This window comes from Eublepharis macularius, chromosome 19 (assembly GCF_028583425.1).
Source record: "Eublepharis macularius isolate TG4126 chromosome 19, MPM_Emac_v1.0, whole genome shotgun sequence".
Taxonomy (NCBI): domain Eukaryota; kingdom Metazoa; phylum Chordata; class Lepidosauria; order Squamata; family Eublepharidae; genus Eublepharis; species Eublepharis macularius.
The window spans coordinates 25,332,712-25,356,072 of NC_072808.1; the positions used below are offsets into that span (position 1 = coordinate 25,332,712).

General features: G+C 46.1%; 1 protein-coding gene across 4 annotated transcripts in view; it reads left to right on the forward strand.

The window, feature by feature from the left end:
- Window positions 1-825: 825 nt before the first annotated feature.
- Window positions 826-23,361, forward strand: part of SHFL (shiftless antiviral inhibitor of ribosomal frameshifting) — a 28,443-nt gene continuing 5,907 nt past the window's right edge. The window contains exons 1-6 of one of the 4 annotated variants that reach the window (XM_055003381.1): window positions 947-963; window positions 13,894-14,003; window positions 14,246-14,387; window positions 15,260-15,360; window positions 19,356-19,400; window positions 21,672-21,710. In XM_055003381.1, the coding sequence (XP_054859356.1) occupies window positions 14,318-14,387; window positions 15,260-15,360; window positions 19,356-19,400; window positions 21,672-21,710 (255 nt within the window). In that variant the 5' untranslated portion in view covers window positions 947-963; window positions 13,894-14,003; window positions 14,246-14,317. Of the gene's footprint in view, window positions 964-13,893; window positions 14,004-14,245; window positions 14,388-15,259; window positions 15,361-19,355; window positions 19,401-21,671; window positions 21,711-23,361 lie in introns of all 4 variants that reach the window. The other 3 variants (XM_055003378.1, XM_055003379.1, XM_055003380.1) reach the window with 3 other exon arrangements.

The window sequence follows — 23,361 nt, forward strand, 5'->3', positions numbered from 1 at the left end:
TGTCTTCCTCAATGGGGACTGAAAGTCCTTTCCCTCTGCTCCATTTTGTCTCAAAACAACCCTGGCAGAAAAATGTCGTGGCCCTTTAATACAGGCTGAATTTGCTGTTACTAGCCAAGCAATGTCACTCCCGTGCCATGAAAAGCTTCACAGGCCTCTTCCCTTATTCAAGTGAGATTTATCTCCCGGCCTGTTGGCAACCTTGTTCACTCAGCATGGTGTGTGTGTGTGTATGGGAATCTGAAAAACCAGATTCTAGTTCCACACTCCATCCGCCAGGCTTCACTGGCTCTCTGTGGGCGCAACATCATGATTGTAATTGAGAAGCCAACGTCCAACGCCAGTCCTAGAACTGCTTATGTTCTGTTCCGGCATTTCGTCCACTCTGCATCGGATCCCCACGTCTTCGCAACCTTGTGTTTATTGACTCTACGGCATCGCTTACCGACATGTCCCGAATACTGGCGGTGCTAATCTCGCACTGTGTAATCCGCCTTGAGTCTCAGTGAGAAAGGCGGACGATACAAGACACATCAATAAAATAAGGAAATCAGTTTGGCACAGTCAGGCGCGGTCACGGGAAAGGCAGAAATCCAACCGGTGCGGCTTTCTCGGCTTGGGCGGCGGTGCAGAGATGAGGCCAGCTGAATGCCGGTGGAGGGGCGGGAGAGCGCGGACGCCCGTTGCCGTTGGGAGGACAGGCCCCGCGGGCAGCCTGCGGGTCTCGCACACGCAGGGCGGGATCACCGCGCGAGCCGGAGCGAAACCGAAAGCAGCCCCGGGCTGGGCTGGGCTGGGCCGGGCTGACCGGGCCGGGCTCCTTGCGCCGCCCCCGGCCACTCCCCTGCCTCGTTCGGACGGCGCGCCCCGGCCCCGCGCAGTCCCACGAAGCGAGCGGCGTGGGCCGGGCCGGCGCCCTTCGCCTGCCGCGCCATGCAGCGGGTCGGGCAGGAGGAGGTGGAGGTAGGCGTCGCTCCGCGCGGCGGCGGGGGGCGCGGCCTGGGGGCTGCGCTTCTCGGTGCCCGGCCAGGCGAGAGAGCCCCGCGGGGTCGGACCAGCAGCCGGGCTGCAGCCGGCCCCTCCCCTGCCGCTGGTCTGCGCAGATAGGCTGCCTCTGACCCGGGAGGTTCCATTCGGCGCGTCTGTTTGCCGGGGTTTATTAGATGCGTGTAATCCGCCGCGAAAGCGTTTTCGTAATGGGGGAGGGGCCCTGTAGCAGAACCGGGGAGGGGGGGGGGGCGGGGAGAAGCCGCCTGTCTGTGCTAAAATGGGAGGCCCAGCCCGGACAGCCCCCTGCCCGGCCGATCCCCGAAGCCGGGGGGAGGCAACCGGGGAGGGAGGGAGGAAGAATTCTGCACATGCTCTTCGAGCCTTCCTCTTCTGGCAACCGTGGTGGTTCTGTTGAAGGGCCCGGCTGGCGTCCGGAAGCCGCTCCAGATGCGTGCCGGTCGGATGAAAGTGGGCAGGAAGGAGGGCGGGGCGGGGAGTTGCTTGGAAGAAACGCTGGATCGGATTTTAACCCGGCCCGGCCCTGGTAGCGTTCTTCGCAAGACAGGAGCCAGTGGGCAGGGCCGCTTCCCCGGCCCAGAAAGGAAGGCTCCGAGGTACTCCACTCGTTGGTACTCCAGGGCAGTCCAGTCCAGCCCAGTCCGCTTCTGGCTGGGTCCCTGCTGCAGGGACTTGGCTTGGACGAGGCTGGCAAGTGGCAATAGGTCCCGGGATGGGGGTCATGCTTGCCCTGACAAGGGACCTTAAACTGGCCCTGCCAGTGGGCGTGCTCAAATATGTTGGCGCACCATTGGTAGTAATTCTGGTTTTAAAAGCCCAGAACAAAAACAGACCCTACAAGACGAAATTTGGCCTGCTTCTAGCTTGGGAAGGGTGTGGGGAAGAGGGCGTTTGCTGCGCATCTTTGCGTGTTTTGAAGAACATCATGGAAAGATGTCACCTCTCCTCCATCACCTTCTTTCCAACATACAGTATACGGGAAGCTCACAAACGGAACACGAAGGCCCCAGAAGCAACTGGGATTTCAGAGGTTCCATTTAGCCGTCATGCTTGACAGCTGTCGGCTGGTGCATCTTTCAGGTTTATTTATCTACTTCATTGCACCCCGCTTTTCTCTTCAGCGGGGACCCAAAGTGGTTGACATCATTCCCCCCTGTTCCATTTTATCTTTACAACAACACTGCGATGCAGGTTAAGTGAGTGCGACTGGCCCAAGGTCACCCAGCAAGCTTCCAGTGGCAGAGTGGCAATTTGAACCCGGATTTCCCAGGTCCTAGTCTGACAGTCCTACCACTACACACTACGTGTTGTTTTATCCTCTTTTAAAGCTGTAGGAGTATTGTATCCTGTCACTGTGACTTCCATGAAGAACTTCCCTTTGTATTGTATTACTTTTCTCCAGTGACCTCAAGTTTTAGTGTTAGGAGACGATGAAAAAAGAGCAGTGCGCTTACTCTGCCTCATGGTATAATTTTACAAACCTGTACCGTACAGGCATCCTGACCTGGATAGCCTAGGTGGGCCTGATATCTCAGAAGCTAAGTAGGGTTGGCCTTGGTTAATAATTGGATGGGAGACCTCCAAGGAAGACCAGGGTTGCTGAGGCAGGCAATGGCAAACCACCTCTGCTAGTCTCTTGCCATGAAAACCCCGCCAGGGGGTGCCATAAGTCAGCTGTGACTTGAGGGCCCTCTCCACGACCACCATAAGGACATCAGAAGAGCCCTGCTGGATCAGACGGGGGGTCCATCCAGTTCAGCATCCTGTTTCTTGCAGCAGCCAACCTGTAGAGGCTGAGGCTTACCCCTGATCTTGCCTCCTAACACTCAAAGGTTGACTGCCTCTGAATGTGGAGGTTCCCTTTAGTCACCATGGCCAGTAGCTACTAATAGATCTATCCTCCATTAATTTGTCTATTTCCCTCTTCAACCCATGTATGCTTGTGGCTTTTACTATGTCCTTTGGCAGTGAAATAATAAAATCATCCTTAAGTCTCTCCCCACCAGACTAAAAAGAAGGTGCTTCCGCCCCTTGGACATTTTGGTTGCCTTCTTCTGCACCTTCTACAATATCCTTCTTGAAACAGGGAGCATTACTGTATACAAATATAACCACATCATAGAGCTGGGCTAGGCAACCACTTGGGCCTGAGTAGTGAAAAAAATGAGCATCTCTGTGTGAGGTGGTCATGAGGGCAGGGGGAAGGGAGGCAGGTAGTCAAGTGGTGTGCTCAGCCAGGCACTCTGCTTATGTTGCATCTCAGTGTTTTGTTTTTAATATGGGAATAAGCAACTGAAATAAGATCTAGAGGAGTTAGCGGTGTTAGTCTGGAGTTGCAAAAGAGTAAAGAGTCCAGTAGCACCTTTAAGACTTACCGACTTTATTGTGGCATAAGCTTTCGAGAACCACAGCTCTCTTGGTCAGATGCATCGTCAGAGTCTTAAAGGTGCTACTGGACTCTTTAGGCTCTACTCTTTTGCAACTAAAATAAGACTGCTTTAGAAATGCCTGTATGTCACAGGAGTGGTTTTACTTTCAAACAGTGTGGAGAAAAAAATTAACAAAAAGCAAACTGTCATTGTGATTTATGGCTTCTGTGAATTATAATAATTGAAATGACTTGTGATTCCTACGTATTACACAGAAAAACACGACAAACGATGTGTTCCTGTAACACAGTTTTAGAAAAGTCCTATTCTTGTGATGTAGTGGAACAGCTTTTGTATTAAGTAAGACGAACCCCTAGATGTAAGCCTGTTTCGTTGCGGACATTCCTCAAAAGTTAGTCTTAGTAGATCTTCCTCAGAAGTTACCTCCTTAAAATTAAACATAATTTTTGAGGTAATACAAAATGTGCTACACTCTGCTGATGAGTTGCGGTTCTTTATGTACAAACGTATCACATGCATACAGTTGTTTTGATGTACAAAAAAAGTTGCTCTGTCAAGAGGCAGTTTGGATGTATAGGTTAAAAGCATATATGACCTATGGACTCAATACAGATTTGGATCTCTCATGTTATATATAGGAGTTACTTTCTAAAGACCATTATGTAAATGTATTTATATTGCTTTTCTGATAGTTGCATTTTGAGACATAGTTATATTATATTATAAATATATGTTATGATGTTGTAAATATGTAAATAAATATAAATATTATAAATGTTACAATATAATGTTATAAATGTTATAATATACATTATATAATATAATATAATACAATATAAATTAAAATAATATAATATAATATAAATGTTATAAATATGTAAATGAATATAAAATGTTATACATATCTTATTTAAAATGTATTCAACATTTTGAGGTAATCAATTATTTAATCAAATAATTAATCAAATATTTGATTAATTTGATCATTGATCATAGTTATAATTGTGATCTGTACCTTTAAGGATGTGATAATTTCACACACAGCTGCATGGAGTTGTGGGGTTTAGTTGTTTTTTTAGAGGGGTATGTTGCTAGTATGTTTAGAGATTGCTTTGCCAGTTAATTAGAGCAGTAGGCTTTGTACCCGATTAAGGCTATTGGACTGGCTTGCTTCCTATGTAAATGTTGAATTGCAAACAAGAGCTAAGTCTAAATATTACAACATATGCTCCTTTATAATACTCAGATTCCCTCCAGCTATGTGGTGTCCCTCACGTTATAATGATGATGGTGAATTTTAGGGAGAGAGCTTCCGAGGAAGGCCCACAATGAAACGGGCTTAGAGGCCTCGTCTTACTTCTACTTCTTACCAAAGCTGTTCCGCTACATCACCAGGATGGGACTTTTCTAAAATTGTGATACAGAAACACATCATTTGTTGTGATGATTTTCTGTTATCTATGTAATATGTAAGGATCACATCATTTCAATTATAATAATATACAGTAGCCATAAATCGCAGCGATTGTTTGCTTGTTGTTAATTGTGGTTTTGCTTTCAAGGCACCCTCTTAGGAATGTGATTGAAAGGGATGCATAGAATGCACAGTGTGACGTCTACTGCAACAAGACGCTCCATAAGCAGGTCCGGGTGAGGCAGGAGGGCATTCGTGGGAGACCTGATGCTCCAACTTCTACAACTACTACGTTCCAAATTGTGGTTTGAAATGATGGCTGCTGCACCGGAGGGGGATCCCTCCTCAGGACCTCGCTGGCTTCCAGCCTGCCCCTTCAGCCTCGCAGCTGAGCCCATCTGATCTCGAACTAACCCCCGCATTTGGGATGGAGCACGGAATCTGCCATGCCAAACACAACATGCTTGGCTTGTGTGCTGGGTGTTGAATAAAAGCCTTTCCTTGATTTGTGACATGACAGCACTGGCTACCCAATTGGGTAGCTGTGTTACAGTCTCTTTTTAGCAATATCCTACTATATAAAAGGCTAAGTGTATCCAAGACAACTCACTTCCTAACCTGGTGCGCCACTAGAGGACGCTGCTGTGGAGTGAAGCCCAGATGAGGCAGCCAAACCTCCAGAAAGAGCACCGCGGCAGAAAGCACAGGCCAAGATCAGAAGCAGAGCTCGTGGCAATGCCCATCTCCCACCTTCACCCAGCTGGGATCAGGAGCGGAGCAGGTGACAATACCCGCCCCCACCTTCACCCAGCTGGGATCAGGAGCGGAGCAGGGGGCAATGCCCGCCCCTTGCCTTCACCTAGCTGGGATCAGGAGTGGGGTAGGTGGCAATGCTCATCCCCCTTCACCCAGCTGGGATCAGGAGCGGAGCAGGTGACAATACCCGCCCCCACCTTCACCCAGCTGGGATCAGGAGCAGAGCAAGTGACAATACCCGCCCCCACCTTCACCCAGCTGGGATCAGGAGTGGGGTAGGTGGCAATGCTCGCCCCCCTTCACCCAGCTGGGATCAGGAGTGGAGCTCCTTAATGGTGCAGGAACTAATGATGAATTTGAGACAAATTAAAGGAACTAGACAAATCTGTTAAAGAGTTTGAACACAAGATTAAAGAGATTAAGAAATTTAAGTGGGATGCCAATGATTACAGTACTAGACGTGTCTATAGTTGGTGGGATCAGTCTGACGCTGGTAAGAAAAGACAGGTTAGTTGGGCTCACCCTTTGGAAAGCTTACCTGATTTAGACACCACTGAACCTTTGGACACCGATACTTCAGGTGACGAAGGGACTAGTTATAAGCAACTCCATTCTAGAAAGGTTCGGAATACTGGACAAAAACCCTTTTTTAGGCAAAGGCAGGGGTACCAACTGCAATTACAATAGAGGCAGATGGAAGATCTAGTATTCAATCTTATGTCTCACCCCCTTAGTGATCTTGAAAGTACCACCTTGAATAAAGAGTTAAGCTTTGTGCTCACTCCCCAACATAGACCTTTCCAAACTCGCGTAGACCTGTTCAAACTTTACAGATCAATTAAATTGAAAAGATTCTTTCAAGATCTTCCTCGACCTAGAGAGGACCCCTGCATCCGTACTTGAGCCACCTTTATGCCCAGTGTTACAGACCCCAGGACTGAGGCTTTTGAATACATGTTAATAAAGATTTGACATCTGTCAAAACTAACCACAAATTGACCTGGTATAATTTGATTAAGAAAGAGAGAGCAACAGTACACGGCCTGGACCAGTGAAGGCAGTGGATAAAGGTGGGGGGTATTGTTATATTAGACACCGTTACTTGTATCCATGAAATCACGTACCAGTTGAGTGATCGTTTGAGCTACCCTCCTATTTCCCAAGACCTCACAAATAAAATTGCCTCTCCGATAAAGATTGTTTTAGATGAGGATTTGATGGGAGGGGAAATCTCTGTACACACTCACCATGCTCTCATTAACCCCACACCTAGAACTCCCGTTTTTTATGTGTTGCCCAAAATTCACAAAAACATTTTTCCTCCACTTGGTGGACCTATTGTTTCAGGAATGAACTCTATTTTGGATCCTTTAGCCACGTATATTGATCAGTTTCTCCAACTCTTTGTTGTTAATTCCCCCTCGTTTGTTAAGGACATGGGCAGTTTTATTAAGATGGTAGAAGGTGTCCCTTTAAACTCCAACCATGTTTTCATCGCTATGGACATGGCCTCACTTTACACCTCTATTCCCTTGGAGGGAGCGAAGTCCATCATTGAATACACCTTATGTGCCCGTCCATCCCAGTCTCCAGCCACACCTCTTCTATTACAACTAGTTGATTTGGTCCTTGAAAAAAATTATTTTAGGTTTCAATCCCAATTTTACTTTCAAATCAGAGGCATCGCCAGGGTTTTTTTCAGTGGGAACGTGGTGGAACAGAGTTCCGGTACCTCTTGAAAATGGTCACATGGCCGGTGGCCCTGCCCCCTGATCTCCAGACAGAGGGGAGTTTAGATTGCCCTCCGTGCCACTGGCGCAGAGGGCAATCTAAACTCCCCTCTGTCTGGAGATCGGGGGCGTGGCCACCGGTCATGTGATCATTTTCGCCAAGGGCGATTTAAACTTTTAAAACTCCCCCCCTGTTCCAGCTGACCCAAAGTGACGTCATTGTGCGGTCCTGAGCTCAACCACTGAGTTCCACCACCTTTTTTCCCAGAAAAAAAGCCCTTGGCGTCGCTATGGGCTGTGCCATGGCCCCCAGTGTGGCCAACTTGTATATGGCGGATTTAGAAAATAAGTCTTTATGATCAAACAGCTAAAACTCTTTATGAAAGGATTTATAAATATTTCCGGTGCATAGACGACATGTTCCTTATATTTGATGGGTTGGATCTAATACAATCTTTTGGAGAATGGCTTAATGGGATAGATTAAAATATTAAATATACTTGGACATTTAACCAAAAATATGTGAGTTTTTTGGACATAGTAGTCTACAGGGGTGATGATGAAAAAATACGGGTTTGGCCCTTTAAAAAGTCCACTTCTTTCACCCAAAGCATTTAAAGGATAACATCCCATATGGGCAACTACTAAGACTGAAAAGAAATTCTTCAGACTTTAGGGATTACAATAGGGAAGCACGGAGTTTATCACAAGCCTTTCTAGAGCGGAGTTATCCTTCAAGCATCATTACTAGGGCTCAGCACTAGGCACAAATGATCCCACGGTAGGAATTGTTTCAATCTAAGATTAAAAATAATGAGGATTGTCTGAGATGGGCATTAGATTTCACCCCATTGTCCCATAAAGTTAAAATAAATTGTCTATAAATACTGGCACTTAGTTCAGGATATTCCAGGCTGTAGTTTACCACCTACTATTGGCTTGAGAAAAACAAGGTGCCTACGGGACTAGTGCACTCCGATCAACCAACACCCAGTGTTACTAGCTCTCAAAATGTCAGTGGCCGTTATCCTTGTGGCCACTGTAAAGTGTGTCCTTTATCAAACAAGAGCATTGTCTCCAAGACAGGACAATCTATTATGTTGCATGACTTCTCTACATGTCAAACGGCTGGGGTTGTCTAATTATTTGTGATTGTGACAGGTGGTACACGGGCAGTACAATTCGCCCTTTAAAAGTTTGTATCCTAGAACACATTTCTAGGATTAAAAACAAGATTCTTGATGCACCATTGACTGATCATTTCTTACAATGTCACCAGAATGAAAGGGCTTTCTGTTTTTCTACTCTTTTTGTAGCCGTGAAGGGCACTACTGAAGTTAAACAACGTATTTTATTGCAGAAAGAGTCTTTTGGGATTTATTATTTGAAAACTATGAAACCAGATGGTTTGAACAACGTACTGGATTTGTCTTGCTTTCTGTGAAATGGGTTGTTATGAAAGTGTCCCCTTCACATCTTTTCCTCCATTTGAGTACTGATCTTTTAAGGGTGATCAACAGTTTCTATGTTGCGCACAGCTCATAATCCTGAGGCGCCGAGCTTGTCCCATGAGAATTTACTGATATAAGGGTTGGTGAGTTTTCAACAAATAACAGATTACATCGTTCGTTTTATTTTAGATTCTTTATTTAGCATTGTTTATTCTTTAGAACTGGATGGTAGAAAAGTTGGAGGACCCCTGATGAAGCTTTAGGAAACAGGTTGATAATTAGCCAGCCCCTTGTTGTGTTTGTGAAGGGATTTTCCCACCTGAGCTGCGTCTACCTATAGAATTCAAAAAAATAGCATAAGAAGAACAAGAGCGTTCGTTAGCACCTTTAGTGCTATACTTACCTACTTGTCCCTTTGGGTTTCCTGGGAGCATCTTCTTCCATGCACCTACAAAAATAGACTGTGATCTATTTGGGACTTGCATTACATGTCAGGGTGCTATTGGACTTTGATACTTCTGAGTGGCCGTCACCTCATTATATATGAGAGAATCTGTACTTTTGTATCTATGTATTGAAAATGTCTATGTATTGCTTATGATGGATATTTGTATATGGTGCTGTATTTATTGATGTATTTACTGATCTATAGCACTTGAGCACTTGGCACTTTAATTGACGTATAAATTATATAATATTATTATACAGTGTTTTTGCTCTCGAATTTTCCTCCAGTATATTTCCCAAGGTGTGGGTCCCCACTCTTGTTTCTACCACTCCTGATCCCAGCTGGGTGAAGGCAGGGGCCAGGCATTGCTACCTGCTTCACTCCTGATCCCAGCTGGGTGAAGATGGAGGGCGGGCATTGCCACCTGCTATGCTCTGTATCCCAGCTGGGTGAAGGGAGCGGGGTGGGGGGGCATTGCCACCTGCTTCGCTCCTGATCCCGGCCTGGGCTTCCTGCCGTGGCACGCTCTCTTGGAGGTCTGTTTGCCTCATCTGGGCTTCCCTCCACAACAGTGTCCTCTGGTGGCACACCAGGGTAGGAAGTGAGTTGTCTTGAATACGCTTCGTCTTTTATATAGTAGGATACCCGTCTTGTTGCATTTTCTTGAATGGTCTTTATAGAGAACTGTCTCTAACCTGAATGTTATTAGGTCATTAATAACTTTACCTTCTGTCATACGCTTAGCAGGAGCTCCAGTTGACTCTTGGCTCCCTGCTGAGTGTGTGTGTTTGCAACACATTTCCACACCTGTGCTTGCCTGATTCAGACAGTGTGTTTTTGGGGTATCCTTAAACCACATAATGCATGATCCTGTCAAGGACAGGCAAGTAGACCTGGAATAAGTCTTGGGTGGGTTTCTGTTGAAAAGGCTGGTTGCCCAGTAAAAATCATGCTGAAAGAAGACCTCCAAAGAACTCTGTACTGCATAGAGGAAGGCCAGGTAAAGATGCAGCAGGGTGGAAGGTTAGGATGCAGGCGGGCACGTGGAGGATAGCAGCCGTGGTAGAGGCTGCACAAGGGAGAAGTATTGGAGACAGATGGCGGAGAGAGAAAGAAGGAAAGAGGCAAACCCAGGAAAAATGCGTCAGAAAGGAGGAAAGAACAAAACTGACTGAAAACAAGAAAGATCGGTGTTGAGGGGGGAACAGAAATGGTTTTGCTGCACTTTGCTTTGTACAAAGTGCTTTACTGTCCTTACAACAACCCTGGGAGGCCTGCTTGACAGAGAGAGAGAGAGAGAGAGAGAGAGAGAGAGAGAGCTGCATAGTGGTGCCCAAACACAATGCTAACCTTGAATGGTTAAATATATCGATGCAAAATAGCCGGTGTTTCACTGCTGAACTGCTGGTTTCATTAGGGAAGAAAAAATAAGAAACATCTGGCAAGGGTGAAAGAGACAGATTAGAAAAGGCCTTAGGCGCAGAAGAATCGACTGCAGAAAGAGGTGCTTCAGTTTCTCTTAGCAGGGCCTGTTGCAAATTTTATATCTGACCGTTTCCAGAAGCAACTGGCTATTTTCCTCTGATCCTTTGCTGGGTTGATATCATGGATCTGTTCAGGGTTATGTTTACTTTGAGTAAACTGTAGAAGTAGAGCAAAGGTATTGGGGGGGGTGGGAAATCCCTTGGGAAGTTCTGATGCAAACTCCGGGAAATTGCCCTCACTTGCCAGCTGTGTTGTGTGCCTGGTGACCAGGCGCTGCAAAACAAATGTGACAAACAACCCATCAGCATTTCTGTATTTTGCGGCAACCATCTCTTCTCTCAAGTGGCTGCTGTCTTTTAAAAATGCATTTCTGGAAAGGTGACCAAATAATTCCTGGGCCAGCTTCCCAAATTAAATGTTCATGCCCACAAGTCAGCTGTCATTTGCAAAGAAGTGGGCGGTTGCTGATGTCTAAATGTCCAAGTCACTAGCACAAATTAAACATCATTTCAAACCATGGTCTGCATCTCCCATATATCCTGCACTCTCTTTCAGTGTCGGACTCAGCGGGCTAACAGCATAATAACAATCACATTTATAGGTAACAAACAAATTATATCGCAAATTCCTTTAAGAACCTTAAAACAGCAGCAGATGCAATTCAAAACTATCTCTGCATTGTTTGCAACCCCAAACCATTTTGCTCCAAAATATGTATTTGAATGTATACATTTTCCATTTGATATTATAATTCACATGTGCGAATTCACATATGTAAATTACAGCTATGGCTAGGTGAATGATGCAGTCTTATGCTGTTCTTGACAGTATGTATGTGAATACTTGCCAGACTTCAAAAATAAAACAGGGGCATCTTTATTTTATTTACTTTATTTATAGTCCACCTTTCTTACTGAAGTGCTTTCCACGCTGTTTTTTTCCTATCGGTTTTGGGTCCATACTGCTTCAATTTATCACCTGAGTTTTGTGTGCGTTTTTTGGTTTTCCCCTAGGCCTTTTCTGATTCTTTTGAGACCACTTTTACCCCAATCATTTTCTGGAAGCCAGTTTTGAGCCGTTTTCCCCCCTTGTGCATAATGTTTCTTTTGGTTTTGTTTGTTTCACCCACCTCCAACCCACTTTTTGATGACTGGACGTTCATCATCGTTGGACCGCTCTTCCTCCTGCCTTCCTTTGCCCCCTTCCTGGTTTTGTTTTGGTCTTTTTAAACCGTCAATGTCATATCACTAGATAGACCTAACGTTGTAATAATAGGCGCAGCAGGTTCTCTGAATTCCCAGTTCTCATTTTTGAAGAAGCAAGTCTCTAGTCCCTTTCCTTGCGGCGATGCGCCTTTTCCCTTGTATCTCTGCAAGATAAGGGGCTAGAGACTTGCTGTTTTAAAAATGAAAGCTGGGAATTCAGAGAAACTGCTGCGCCTTTTATTATTGCAATGCTAGGTCGATCTATTGATATGAAATTGATGATTTAAAAAAAAAATTGCAAGATCCCTAGTGGCCCAGGAGAGGGTGGGAGTGGCCACTTCTGGCACCAGAAAGAGCAGCGTGGTTTGAAAACCACACACCTGCTGCTGCGGTGGGCTCTATCCCAAAAGAGGCGAGTTTATTCTGCTGGTGCTGGCCTCCTCCTCTTGGCTCTGGGCCAGCCCAGGCAGGGCTCTCCGGGTTGCGGGGGGGGGGGGGCCTGTTCCCTTTTTATGCTTCTCCATTCAAAGACAGGCATTCTGTCCATTTTTTATCATTTTTTAAAACTTCAGCCTTTATACTAATATAAGCATGTGCAAAAAATAAAAAAGGATGGGGTGCTGCGATGTTGCTGATGACAACAATATCTTCCCTTGAAATTCCTGATTATTCAAGGAACGTGCAGAACAAAATAAACCAGCTCCACAACTGCCAAGGGAGTTGACATATATCCAAATCGATTCTAATAGTTCAGGATTGACTGCTAGGAAAATCAGGAATAAATCGAGTGTGTGGGAAAGCCCTGGGACTCAAGGTAGATGACACAATGTAGGTCAATTCAGTCAAACATTTAAAAAATGTAATAGGGCACGGAGGGCAGAAATTTGGAGACAACCATAAATCTGAATACAGAGTTTACAGCAACATAGAGCACGTGCTAATATAGGCCATTTTCACACTCCTGTAAACGCCTCCAGAAAATCGTGCAAAACTTACAGCACGACGGCATCTTCGTAGCACGATTTTCCATTTAATGGCCCGATGACATCAGAAATCGTGCCATTAAACAGGCAATTGCGCTATGAAGACACCGTTGTGCCGTGAGTTTTGCACAATTTTATGGAAGTTTTAGGCATGTGAAAATGGCCACAGTCCCCTATCCTTGTCCCTTTACCAAAGAACCTTTCTGAATCCTAATGCCTAATCACATTTATCCCAGCTTAGAGTTCACATCATCAGATGCATGGAAATGTCCATCCACTAGGGCTGATGCGTTTCTAGATATGAACAACAGAAAGATGGGAGATGATAGAAAAGAGAAGCCAGCTTAAAACAAGATCCAAGCAAAAGGGTAATCAATCTGCTCAGAGTGAGGAAGTACCACTTCCAACTGTGATTACAAAGGTAAAGTCAGACTGACATGAAATCAGACCTAATCACAGAAAGTATAGGATGAACCAACCCAGTTTGAAAGTACAAAGACCATATTGAGATACAGCTGAACTAATTGACATCTGACATTCATGGATTGTGCTAAGAAATTAGCACCTAAAGTGAGTAAAAAATTGCAAATTCTTGTTCAGCTTTGGGCAGACAGGGAGAAGATAGGATTCATCAAAGAGTTCAATACCAGTTCACCACTTGAGTATGGGATCCTCCCTTCGAAGTTCTTTTTTGTTGGAAAATAGAAATCTTTAGATCAGCAATGTAACTGGAAGATTGCTGGTAAGTGGGCGAATCAAATTTTAAAAATTCAGCATTAGAGGATTTGGGCAGATACATGTTTAAATCACAAAAGGAAAAAAAAGTAGAATTAAATGGAGCCGAAGGGCCATGAAATACAAGAGGTTCAGCTGGTGAGAGGTGTGTGTGTGTTATGTGCCGTCAAGTCGCCTCTGACTTATGGTGACCGTATGAATGAAAGACCTCCAAAAACATCCTATCATTGACAGAGATGTTTCTATGCAAAATTCAGATGTATACAAGAAAATTTGACCTGTTCACAGGTATGCAAGAAGTGACCTGGGCCGTTTAATGCGACATCGCGCAAAACTCGCGCGAGAAAACGCGATCTTTCGCGTTTTCCCCGCAAGATGGCGCGACGTTCCGGAGGCAGGTAAGCCGTCTGGAAACGGCCCTGTTAACAACAGAAGTAATTGTTGATATTTTCTTTGTAGCTAATCTGCTGTCTTCATGCATTTTATTTCATATATGAACCATGTATCTTGTATATACATGAATGTGTTATTTGCTCCAGAAGGGACAGATGTTAAAGGAAAAGATTAACAGGCCTCACTCAGCTATGAGAACGTATTGTTCTTGACTGACTGTCTGCCATCTCACCCTTCTCTGGTACAGCTGGAAAAAAGTGTCCGCCGATTGCGAGAGAAATTCTACGGGAAGGTGACCATCAAGGATGCAGTAATTCTCATGCGGACATTCACTAATAATCATGATATCGCCTGCAAGCGCATCATTCTCTTCAAAAACCAGATGGAAGGTGAGTCGGTTCTTCATGTGTGGTTATGTGCAGTGTGTGTGTTAAATGGGAGAAGGGGGTGTCCATCAGTGGGCCTGCCTGTGGACCTCCAAGGCAGAGATAGGTCATGTCATTGGGTCTTGTTTTTCCCATGCGCTGCAGAAGCTAGGGAATAACCCTCTCTACTGCCTTCTTTCTGATAGGAGTCTGGTACTGCAGAGGAAGGTGAACAGCCATAGAAACTGACTCCCACTTAGAAATGAAGCGAAACCCCTGTGGTTAGAGGTGGTAAACCTGTGATTACTGCAGAGTCTCCTTTGCCTTCGACAGATGAAACCAAAACAGCCTTTTTTGCCGTAAAGCAAGCCCCCACTCATGCTCTGGGTCTCAGGCTCCCTGGCCATGATAAGCCACAGGATGGTCTTGCTCAGGGTGTTCTTACGGAGAGTCGCTCTACTCAAGACATCTTACACGAGGACATTCAAGTGTAGAGGGACGCAGTGTTAGCCAGGAAGCGTAGTTTAGTTCGGGGAGGCGAAGATAAAAATCAACAAACGCTCTGAGGAGCAATCTCCCTCGGCTCTGTCTTTTTAAACTACACTTCCAAGAAATCTTGGTTGATGTTTGTAATTAAATAGGCAGAAAAGAATAAACCTAGGTTGGTGCTGTAAAGATGTGATTGGATTGTAAAATCTCTCGACAGTTAGGAAAAAAAGAATGTAAATGGAACTTTGGAACTGTAATGCAAATTAGTGAAAAGTTAAAAAAAAAAAAAAACAGAGAACATTTGTTGTTCGTAGCTTGTTTTCTTTTCCCAGCCGTAATATTTGACTTTCTTAGTTGCATAATTCCAGACTCCCTTCGGTCTGCTTTAACTACATTTCCCCCCTCAGATACAGATACGGAAGATGAGGAGCGCCTCGCTGACGATCCCGTGGCTTTGGTAATGCCCCACCTGTTTGTCTTATGCAGAGGCTGGAAGGTGCGGAAGTTGGTAATTGTGCAGCAAGGATATATTTTTTCATTTCTTTTGCAAAGGCAGCTGCCTGGATCACTTTATCGAGGAGGACAAGGGCCTGGTGAAGGAGAGGGAAATGTTAACCCTTTTCTTGCCTGCTGTTTTCTTGCGGGAAAATGCTGCCCCTGAGCTGTTTTCATTCTGATGGGGAAGAAAATATGGGTATCTTGAAGTAACAACAGCGTTGTGTGGCTTTTTCCAGTGAGAAGAGAGTTTCCCTTTCTCCACATGCCCGTTTCCTCCTTGATAAAGTGGTCTTGGCAGCTGCATTTGCAAAAGAACAAAAAGTAAAAGAAACATGAAAAATTGAAAACTTTAGTATAACTAGCAACTGAGCTCATCCAATCTTGGGAGCTGTCCTGGGATGGCCACAGCCAGTATTTGGATTGCAAGCTATGAAGGAAGACTGGAATTGCTACGGGAAAGAAGGCAAAGCGCCTCTGTTCATCTCTTGTCTGGAATGCCAGGTGGAAGCGTTCACCATGAGTGAGCTGAGACACCACAGCACCCTCTTTTTCTTAGAAAAGCTGGTTTAATCTAGCCGCCTTAGGGGTTTGGACTAGGGGCCAATTTACTGGACAAAATTTCAAACGAGTTTTGCCCTCCCATGTATTTTTTTAAAAAAAGAAAGGTAGTTATTGGAGTTGGGCAGGCCCCTACTGAACTTCTGCCATGATGGATATTATTTCCTCTCACAATCACGCCCCCCCACTCCTAAGCTGATTCTCCCTTCATGAGGGAAAAAATGCCTGGGCTTGTAAGGGAAAGGCATTTCTGAATGTTTATGACTTCATGGCTGTCTTGTATTGCTTAGGCCAGGCTGGACGATGGAAAACCAGAGGCAAGGCACAGCTGAGACATTAGGGTGGCTTTATTTCATTGTGGAGCGAGACGTATCTCTTTGGGGCACAACCACGTGGTGATTATTGTGGGAGTCTGATGCATTTGTGCATGCACGGGCGTGTCAGCTTGCCTATGCTCTTCTCTTCTGATGTCTTCCCCTCCCGGTTCAAGCTTTCTACTTTGGAGGCAAGGAAGTTCTGGAGAAAAGATACCAGCTTTTCCAGGGTGGCTCTGCAGGCTTCTAACTGGCAGTCAAGATGGCACAAAGGCAATCGCGTTGCCCTAACTCTGTCCTCAGTGAAATTATTTGCAAATGAGAGTTGCACCAAATTCAATAGCAACTAATTCCAAATTACTGTCCGCAGGATCCCAATTTTAGGAGGGGATTGCTCACCTTGCAACTCTTGAGCACATGCAACACAAATAAAGGCTTGGGGGGCCACATGGGGCCGTGGGATACATTGCCATGGTGGATGTTTGGCTTCCCCCCTTCCCTTCCAGTGATGCAGGCCATCAGCTGGACAGTAATCCCAGGGCTGGGAGAAGCCAGACGGCTATCAGCTCCAGCCTGCTCTTCTTCCTACAGTAGAATGTAGGATTGCAAACAGTCCTGGAGAAAAATGTCCTGCCCCTTTAATAGAGGATTAATGAGTGGAAATGGGCAGCTGACACTTTGTGTGGCGTGGAGTTAAACTGTGTTACTATGGGCCAAGCTACAAGTGATGAATGACGCTTGAACGGCAAGTGAACAGACTCGCATGTATTCCTCCCTGTTCACTTGCACTCCACTTGCACTCCACTCGATCACTACATGCAAGTGGAGTGCAAGTGAACAGGGAGGAATACATGTGAGTCTGTTCACTTGCCGTTCAGGCGTCATTCCTCACTTGTGGCTTGGCCCTGAGTAAACCTATTTGCATGTAACCATTTAGGCTTTGATATAGCAAGGGGAGTCTCTGTTCTTAATGAAGTAAGATTCTCTATTGGCAATCAGTTTATTCGGGGGGGGGGCAGTTAAGTAGAAAGATATCCTGCAGTTTTAGTGCTCTTTGTTCAGTTCCAGTTCAGTCTGTAGTCAGCCTTTTACTATCGAGGATGTAACATTCTGAAGAAAGACTCTGTCTAGATCAGAAGCTAGCAAAGATGTGGCTAGTTAGGCATTTCTTATTTTACTCCAATGTAACATTTTATCCTTTTATGTAGTAAACTATTTTTATAGAGCTAAACTGGAGTATGTGTGCTCTCATTATATCCAATGCACATTTCTGCTACACTCTGCTAATTTATCCCCACAGTATCACCTATTAACTTCCTATTAAACCTTTGCTAAAGGGGCAGGCCTTTCTTCTCCAGGTTGTTGCCAGTGTAGGATAAGGCAGCATTCAGGTGTCTGGGGGCTACGTAATTTTTTTCAAGAGCCGGGGGTGCTACCAGTTACTGAGGATGGCTTGTTAGGAAGAGCCGGTCACTAAAGGTGCTTGCACAAAAAATTACCTGGATCACAAACAAGGCTATCTAAAGGCCTTGCCATATTATTAACACCCGTCAGTTCTTCCTTCCTCTAGTAGTTCCTGTAGTCTTTCATTAATAGTTGAAGAGTGAAAGAGAAGTTGGGGGACTGTGAAAAATTGTCGGAATGGGGGATATGAAAACCAGAGAATATCCCCCCTGCAGTGTGATGCTGCTGAGCTTGGAGGCTCCTAAACCTGTCGTTACTGTTACAGATCAAAATAGTAACGAGTCCAGGAGCACCTTTAAGACTAACCTAATTTTTTGTGGCATAAGCTTTCGAGAACCACAGCTCTCTTCATCAGATGCAACTTTATTGTAGCATAAGCTTTCGAGAAACACAGCTCTCTTCATCAGATGCAACCTAACGGTTGCATCTGACGAAGAGAGCTGTGGCTCTCGAAAGCTTATGCTACAATAAAGAGGGTTAGTCTTAAAGGTGCTACTGGACTCTTCGCTATTTTCAACTACAGATGAACACGGCCAACTCCTCTGGATCTATTACAGATCAGTTCCCTGGAGAGTTTGTCGGGCTTTGATGGGGAGACCTGGGTTCAGATTGCTGCACTGTGGTCTCGGGTGGTCTCCGGCAAGCGCCTTAGTCTGAGCATCAGAATGGTAGCTGGGGCTTAAAAGCTGTCTGGGTTCTTAGAGGAAGGGAGGAGGCAACTAGGATAAGTAAAGTAACCTTCCCAGTTACTTTATTTATCCCAAGCGATGCCCTTCCTCCTCCGCCTTCTGTACAGCCCCTGCAGGAGGGGGGCATTATAACCTAGCGTTTATGAAGTGGCACCACTGAGTTTCCCCCAGAACAACCCCTGGCGCATCTGAAGCTGCCTTATACTCAATCAGATCACTGTCCAGTATTGCCTGCTCTGACTGGCAGCAGCACTCCAGTGTCCCAGGCAGATGTCTTTCTCTTCACCTGCTGCCTGGTGCTTTTTGATTGAAGATGCTGGGGATTGAACCTGGGACCTTCTGCATGCAAAGCTGGGGCTCTTCCACGGAGCCACAGACCCTCTGGGCATAGAGCAGCGGGTCAGTGAGGGGGAGGGGAGATAGCTGTAAATTTCCTGCATTGTGCAAGGGGTTGGACTAGATGACCCCTGTGGTCCCTTCCAGCTCTAGGTTTGTATGATTTTTCCAAGGAATCGTTTCCTGCCCCACACAAGTGAAACAATTGTTGAAATACTCTGTTTTAGTGAGTCCTGGCATCATCTTGAATAAACACTGCCTGAAAGGACACTAGCTGTATGCAGAGCAGAACATACTAGCAGAGACGGGGTTCTTGCTCTCACTGGTGTGTTCGGGTCCGCATGAGTGAGAGATGCCTCCACTCTGGTTTCTGGAAGATTTTGCTGGCGTCAAGTTTTGCAAGAAAATAAAAGTAGTTCATTATATACTGTTATTATCTTCTGTGTGGTGAATTGTTTATTACTGAAAAGTCAGCTGTCTGTCCAGTCTTCCAGAGGAATCTTGTGTAGCATGGAAGTGTGCACATTTTTTCGAGCAGCCCAGTAAAATGTCTCCTTATCTGTTCTGTGTTTCCTATTTTATGGATCCAATATGGCCTCAGCGGTCTTCACTGCTCCTTCCAATCCTTTCCCTCTTCTTTCTAGAAAGTGATAAATAAACTGAAGAAAGAAGAAGAGGAGATGAAACAGGTGATTGAAGGAGCTGGATACTGAGTAGGGCTGGCAACTGGCGTGGAGGGGAAATAGTCCCGTCCCTTTGATAATGGCGTATTGTGTAGAATTGGGCAGTGGAAACTTCTCGTGGCATGGAGGTAAAATCACATCACCCGGTATTTGCTGCAGGTCAGTTAGCAATCCTGTGTGGGAGTCAGGAAGAATCGGTGTAGAGGTGGGAAAGGGGGGGTGGCACATGAAAAGAGCCGGGTGGATTTGTGCTGCATGTTACCTGGCAGAAGAGGGATATGTCCCATGTAGGTTTTCTTCCCCGGGCACTGGGAAATCTTGGGTGGTCCTGTGTGTTCAGGTGTTGAGTCACATATCTTCCCACCAAACACCTCTCTGAAATTCTGGGGTGCCTGCCATGACCATAAGGTGTTCAGAGAAAAATAAACCTCTGAATGTATTGTTGCTGTTACCGTGTCCCTGGCCCTGAGATGCCACAGGAGACGCCCTTCTGGCAGGATGGATATATTGAGTGGCACCTTAAAGACCAACTAGATTTCCAAGGTGTGAGCTTTCAAGAGTCAGAGCTCTCTGCAGCTGACCTCAGGATCACGGCCTCTCTGCTAAAGAGAATAGGATGTGGAGTTTCAAAGGGCCAGTTGTTTCCTACAGAAGCAGCCTGGCAAAAGCTTCTTGCTGACAGGCAACTTGTAGACTGGAGAGACGCTTCCAGAAAACAAGCCCTTGAGGAGAAGGAGGCTTGGAAGGTAATAGGTGGGGCAGGAATAAGGAATCGGGGGAAATGCTTCCTGGGCCAGGGAGGGGAAGGGCGACACAACGTAAGCAACTCAGGGCCAAACTACAAGTGACGCCTGACACAGGTTGGACCCTTGTCAGCTTCCCTCCAGTTTTGATGGGAAATGTAGGCAGCTTGGTGGAATGTTGGACAAGTGACCGTTGAAAAGTCCACTGGACAGCAGTTGGAGAGCCGAGCTGCAAGACCAGGAGGACTACATTTCCCATCAAAACTTGAGAGAAGCTGACAAGTGTCCAACCTGTGTCATTCGTCACTTGTAGCTTGGCCCTCAGACATTACAGAGATGGGTTCTGGAGTTCTGTGCCTCCAAGGCGCACACAGTGTACTGGGACTGCAGCGTGTGGGAACGGGGAGTTCTGTTATACAAAGGTTTAGTTCTGGGATGGTAAAGCAGAGTCTGGCTGTACCACTTCAGGCTGCAGCTGGGAGCTTCCACGATGAATGCACCTTCAAACAAAAATCATTTTCTTGCATGTAGAAAACTAGCATGCCAGGAAGAAGGCTAGGCAGAAGAACTTTTGCTTCTGTGTTGAGGGAACCTTTTTGGAGGGAGGAGTGTTCAGTCATGGGAGCTCCCGCCTACAGCCTGAAAATACAGGTTTACTGCCTTCGAGGGCACTAAACAAAGTCACCTGGCAGAAAGTGGACGGATGGAGCAGGGCAGGAAGTGAGGAGCCGGGAAAGCCACTTATTCTCCAGGAGGCAGGAGGCTTAGGTGAACAGGGGCTCCAGGAATTGGATTCCAGTTCAGTTCTGGGATGCCTTTCTGACTGAACCTGCCCTTGCACAACCGGGGAGAAACCTCCTACGAGGCTGAAAAAATTGGCTACAAAATAAATGTAAAGTTTGTAACAAAATTTATATCAAAAGTGCAAGTGCTTTTTGTGCAATTTACAACAGTGCATATAAGTACTGGTTATTCAAGTCTTTGCCAGGGTAAAGAACTTATAATCACCCCAACGCCAGGTAAGTATATGGTATATGAAGTAAGTCAACCACAAAATAGTCCAGTAACTAATTCATTCCTTTTGCTTTTTTATATGAGATAAGTCAGTCACTATTTCGTCATTGACTTACCTCATATACCATATACTTACCTTGTGTTGGGGTGATTATGTATTAGTTAGGTTCTTTACCCTGGCAAACAGACAGGTTTCACCCCAGTTGTGTTAGTGTCTATTCACGGAGGCTTCCTCGTTGTTGAGGAAGCCAATGGCACAAAGAGCAATTTACTTAAAAATTAAAGGCAGACATCTTCAAAGTGCTGCATTCTTCACCTTGTTTGTAATTCTGTATTTGCTTGATGGAGCTGCAGAACACACGGAGCCAGCCCTGGTGCTGGGGCAGACGGTGCGTGCAGAATATTGTTCAGTATTTTTTAAAAATCTGGCCTAGGTTCTAAGGGATGACCGAGCAAATGTCCTGAGCAGGGACAACGCTCCTTTAGCCACAGATATTAACTGTATTTCTTCCATCTACAGAAACCAAAGAATGACCCTCAAAATGAGAAGAAAATCGAGGTGAGGATGGAAATGTGGGTGTGCAGCCGAGGGTTTTCACAGGTCAGGTAACCAGGGCTCATTTCGAGGGGGAACGCACAGGAACACAGTTCCGGCAGTTCCCCAAAGAGGTCACATGTCAGGTGACCCCGCCCACCTGACTCTCGGCCATTTTGGGCCCGTTTCGTCCTGGATTGGGGTCAAAATGTCCTGGATAGGGCCTCTGACAGGTGGTGGATCACACTCCCGCTCAACAGCGGTCCGATCCTGACCATTTGGGGCCCCTTTTCAGCCATTTTCAGCCCCTTTTTGCCATTTTCGGCCCAATTTCAGCCCTGAATAGCCAGGATTGTGTCCAAAACAGCCAGGATAAGTGACGTCAAGGGGGTGTGGCATATGAAAATCAGTTATGCCAATGACACATTTCTGGTGATGGCAAGGGGCGTGGCATATGCTAATGAGTTCCTCCAGCTCTTTTTCTACGAAATGACCCCTGCAGGTAACCCAAATCACCCTTCTGCACATGGGCTTTTAGCAGGGAAAATAGAGACCAGGGAGGGAAAACCCCATGTTGACCAGAGCCCTGCAGTCTGTTCACCTGGAAGGCTGCCATCTCCTGGTCTTACTCTCATGCAGACTAGGACAAGGCCAGGTCAGAACGCCTGCTGTGTCCCCTGGATGATGTGACATAGTTGCCTTTAGGGATAATTGACGGCTCTGGCATCGGTGCCTCATGATGTGAAGAAGAGCCAGTTTTGAAATGTGGTTTGCACAGCCTTGGGGCGAGAAGCGCACAGCCCCTTGGAACGCATGTGAGGCTGCCTTATTCTGAATCAGCCCTTTGGTCCAGCAAGGTCAGGACTGTCTACTTAGCCTGGCAGCAGCTCAAACAGGGTCTCAGGCGGAGGTCTTTTACATCACCTACTGCCAGATCTTTTAACTGGAGATGCTGAAGGTTGGACCTGGGAGCCAAGCTACAAGTGACGCCTGACACGGGTTGGACACTTGTCAGCTTCCCTCAAGTTTTGATGGGAAATGTAGTCATCCTGGTCTTGCAGCTTGGCTCTCCAACTGCTGTCCAGTGGACTTTTCAACTGTCACTTGTCCAACATTCTGCCTAGCTGCCTACATTTCCCATCAAAACTTGAGGGAAGCGGACAAGTGTCCAACCTGTGTCAGGCGTCACTTGTAGCTTGGCTCTGGTATGTTCTGCTCTGCCACTGAGCCGTGGCCCCTCCCCAAGGACCCCTCAATGTGAAAAAACAAGTTTCCAGATGCCTGCTCCTGGACATCAGGTGGATACTTGGAGGCTCGTGCAGGTTCTGCTAGGCCTCTGCCGGCCGGATCTTTGTTCCATGTGGAGTGAGGGAAGGAGCTGCCCCAAATCCAAAGCACTTCCGGGTGCACAGGAAGAGTTCGCGCAGGAGTGCTACTCCCACGGATTCTAGGGCAGCCCCCTAAATTGAAGCGCTTTAAAATACTTTACTTCTTTGACCAAGATAAGTGAAGGAAAGGAAGGTAGAAGAAAAGTAGCAGAGAGATCGAATGCATTTAGCCTGCAGCCAAAGACGCAAAGTATCTTCCTGGCAGAATAAAGATGAAGAGGGGGCTTTTTGGTCAGTTTTCAACAGCATTGGGGCTTCTGGACCAGGTTTCTCCCACACTCTGGTAA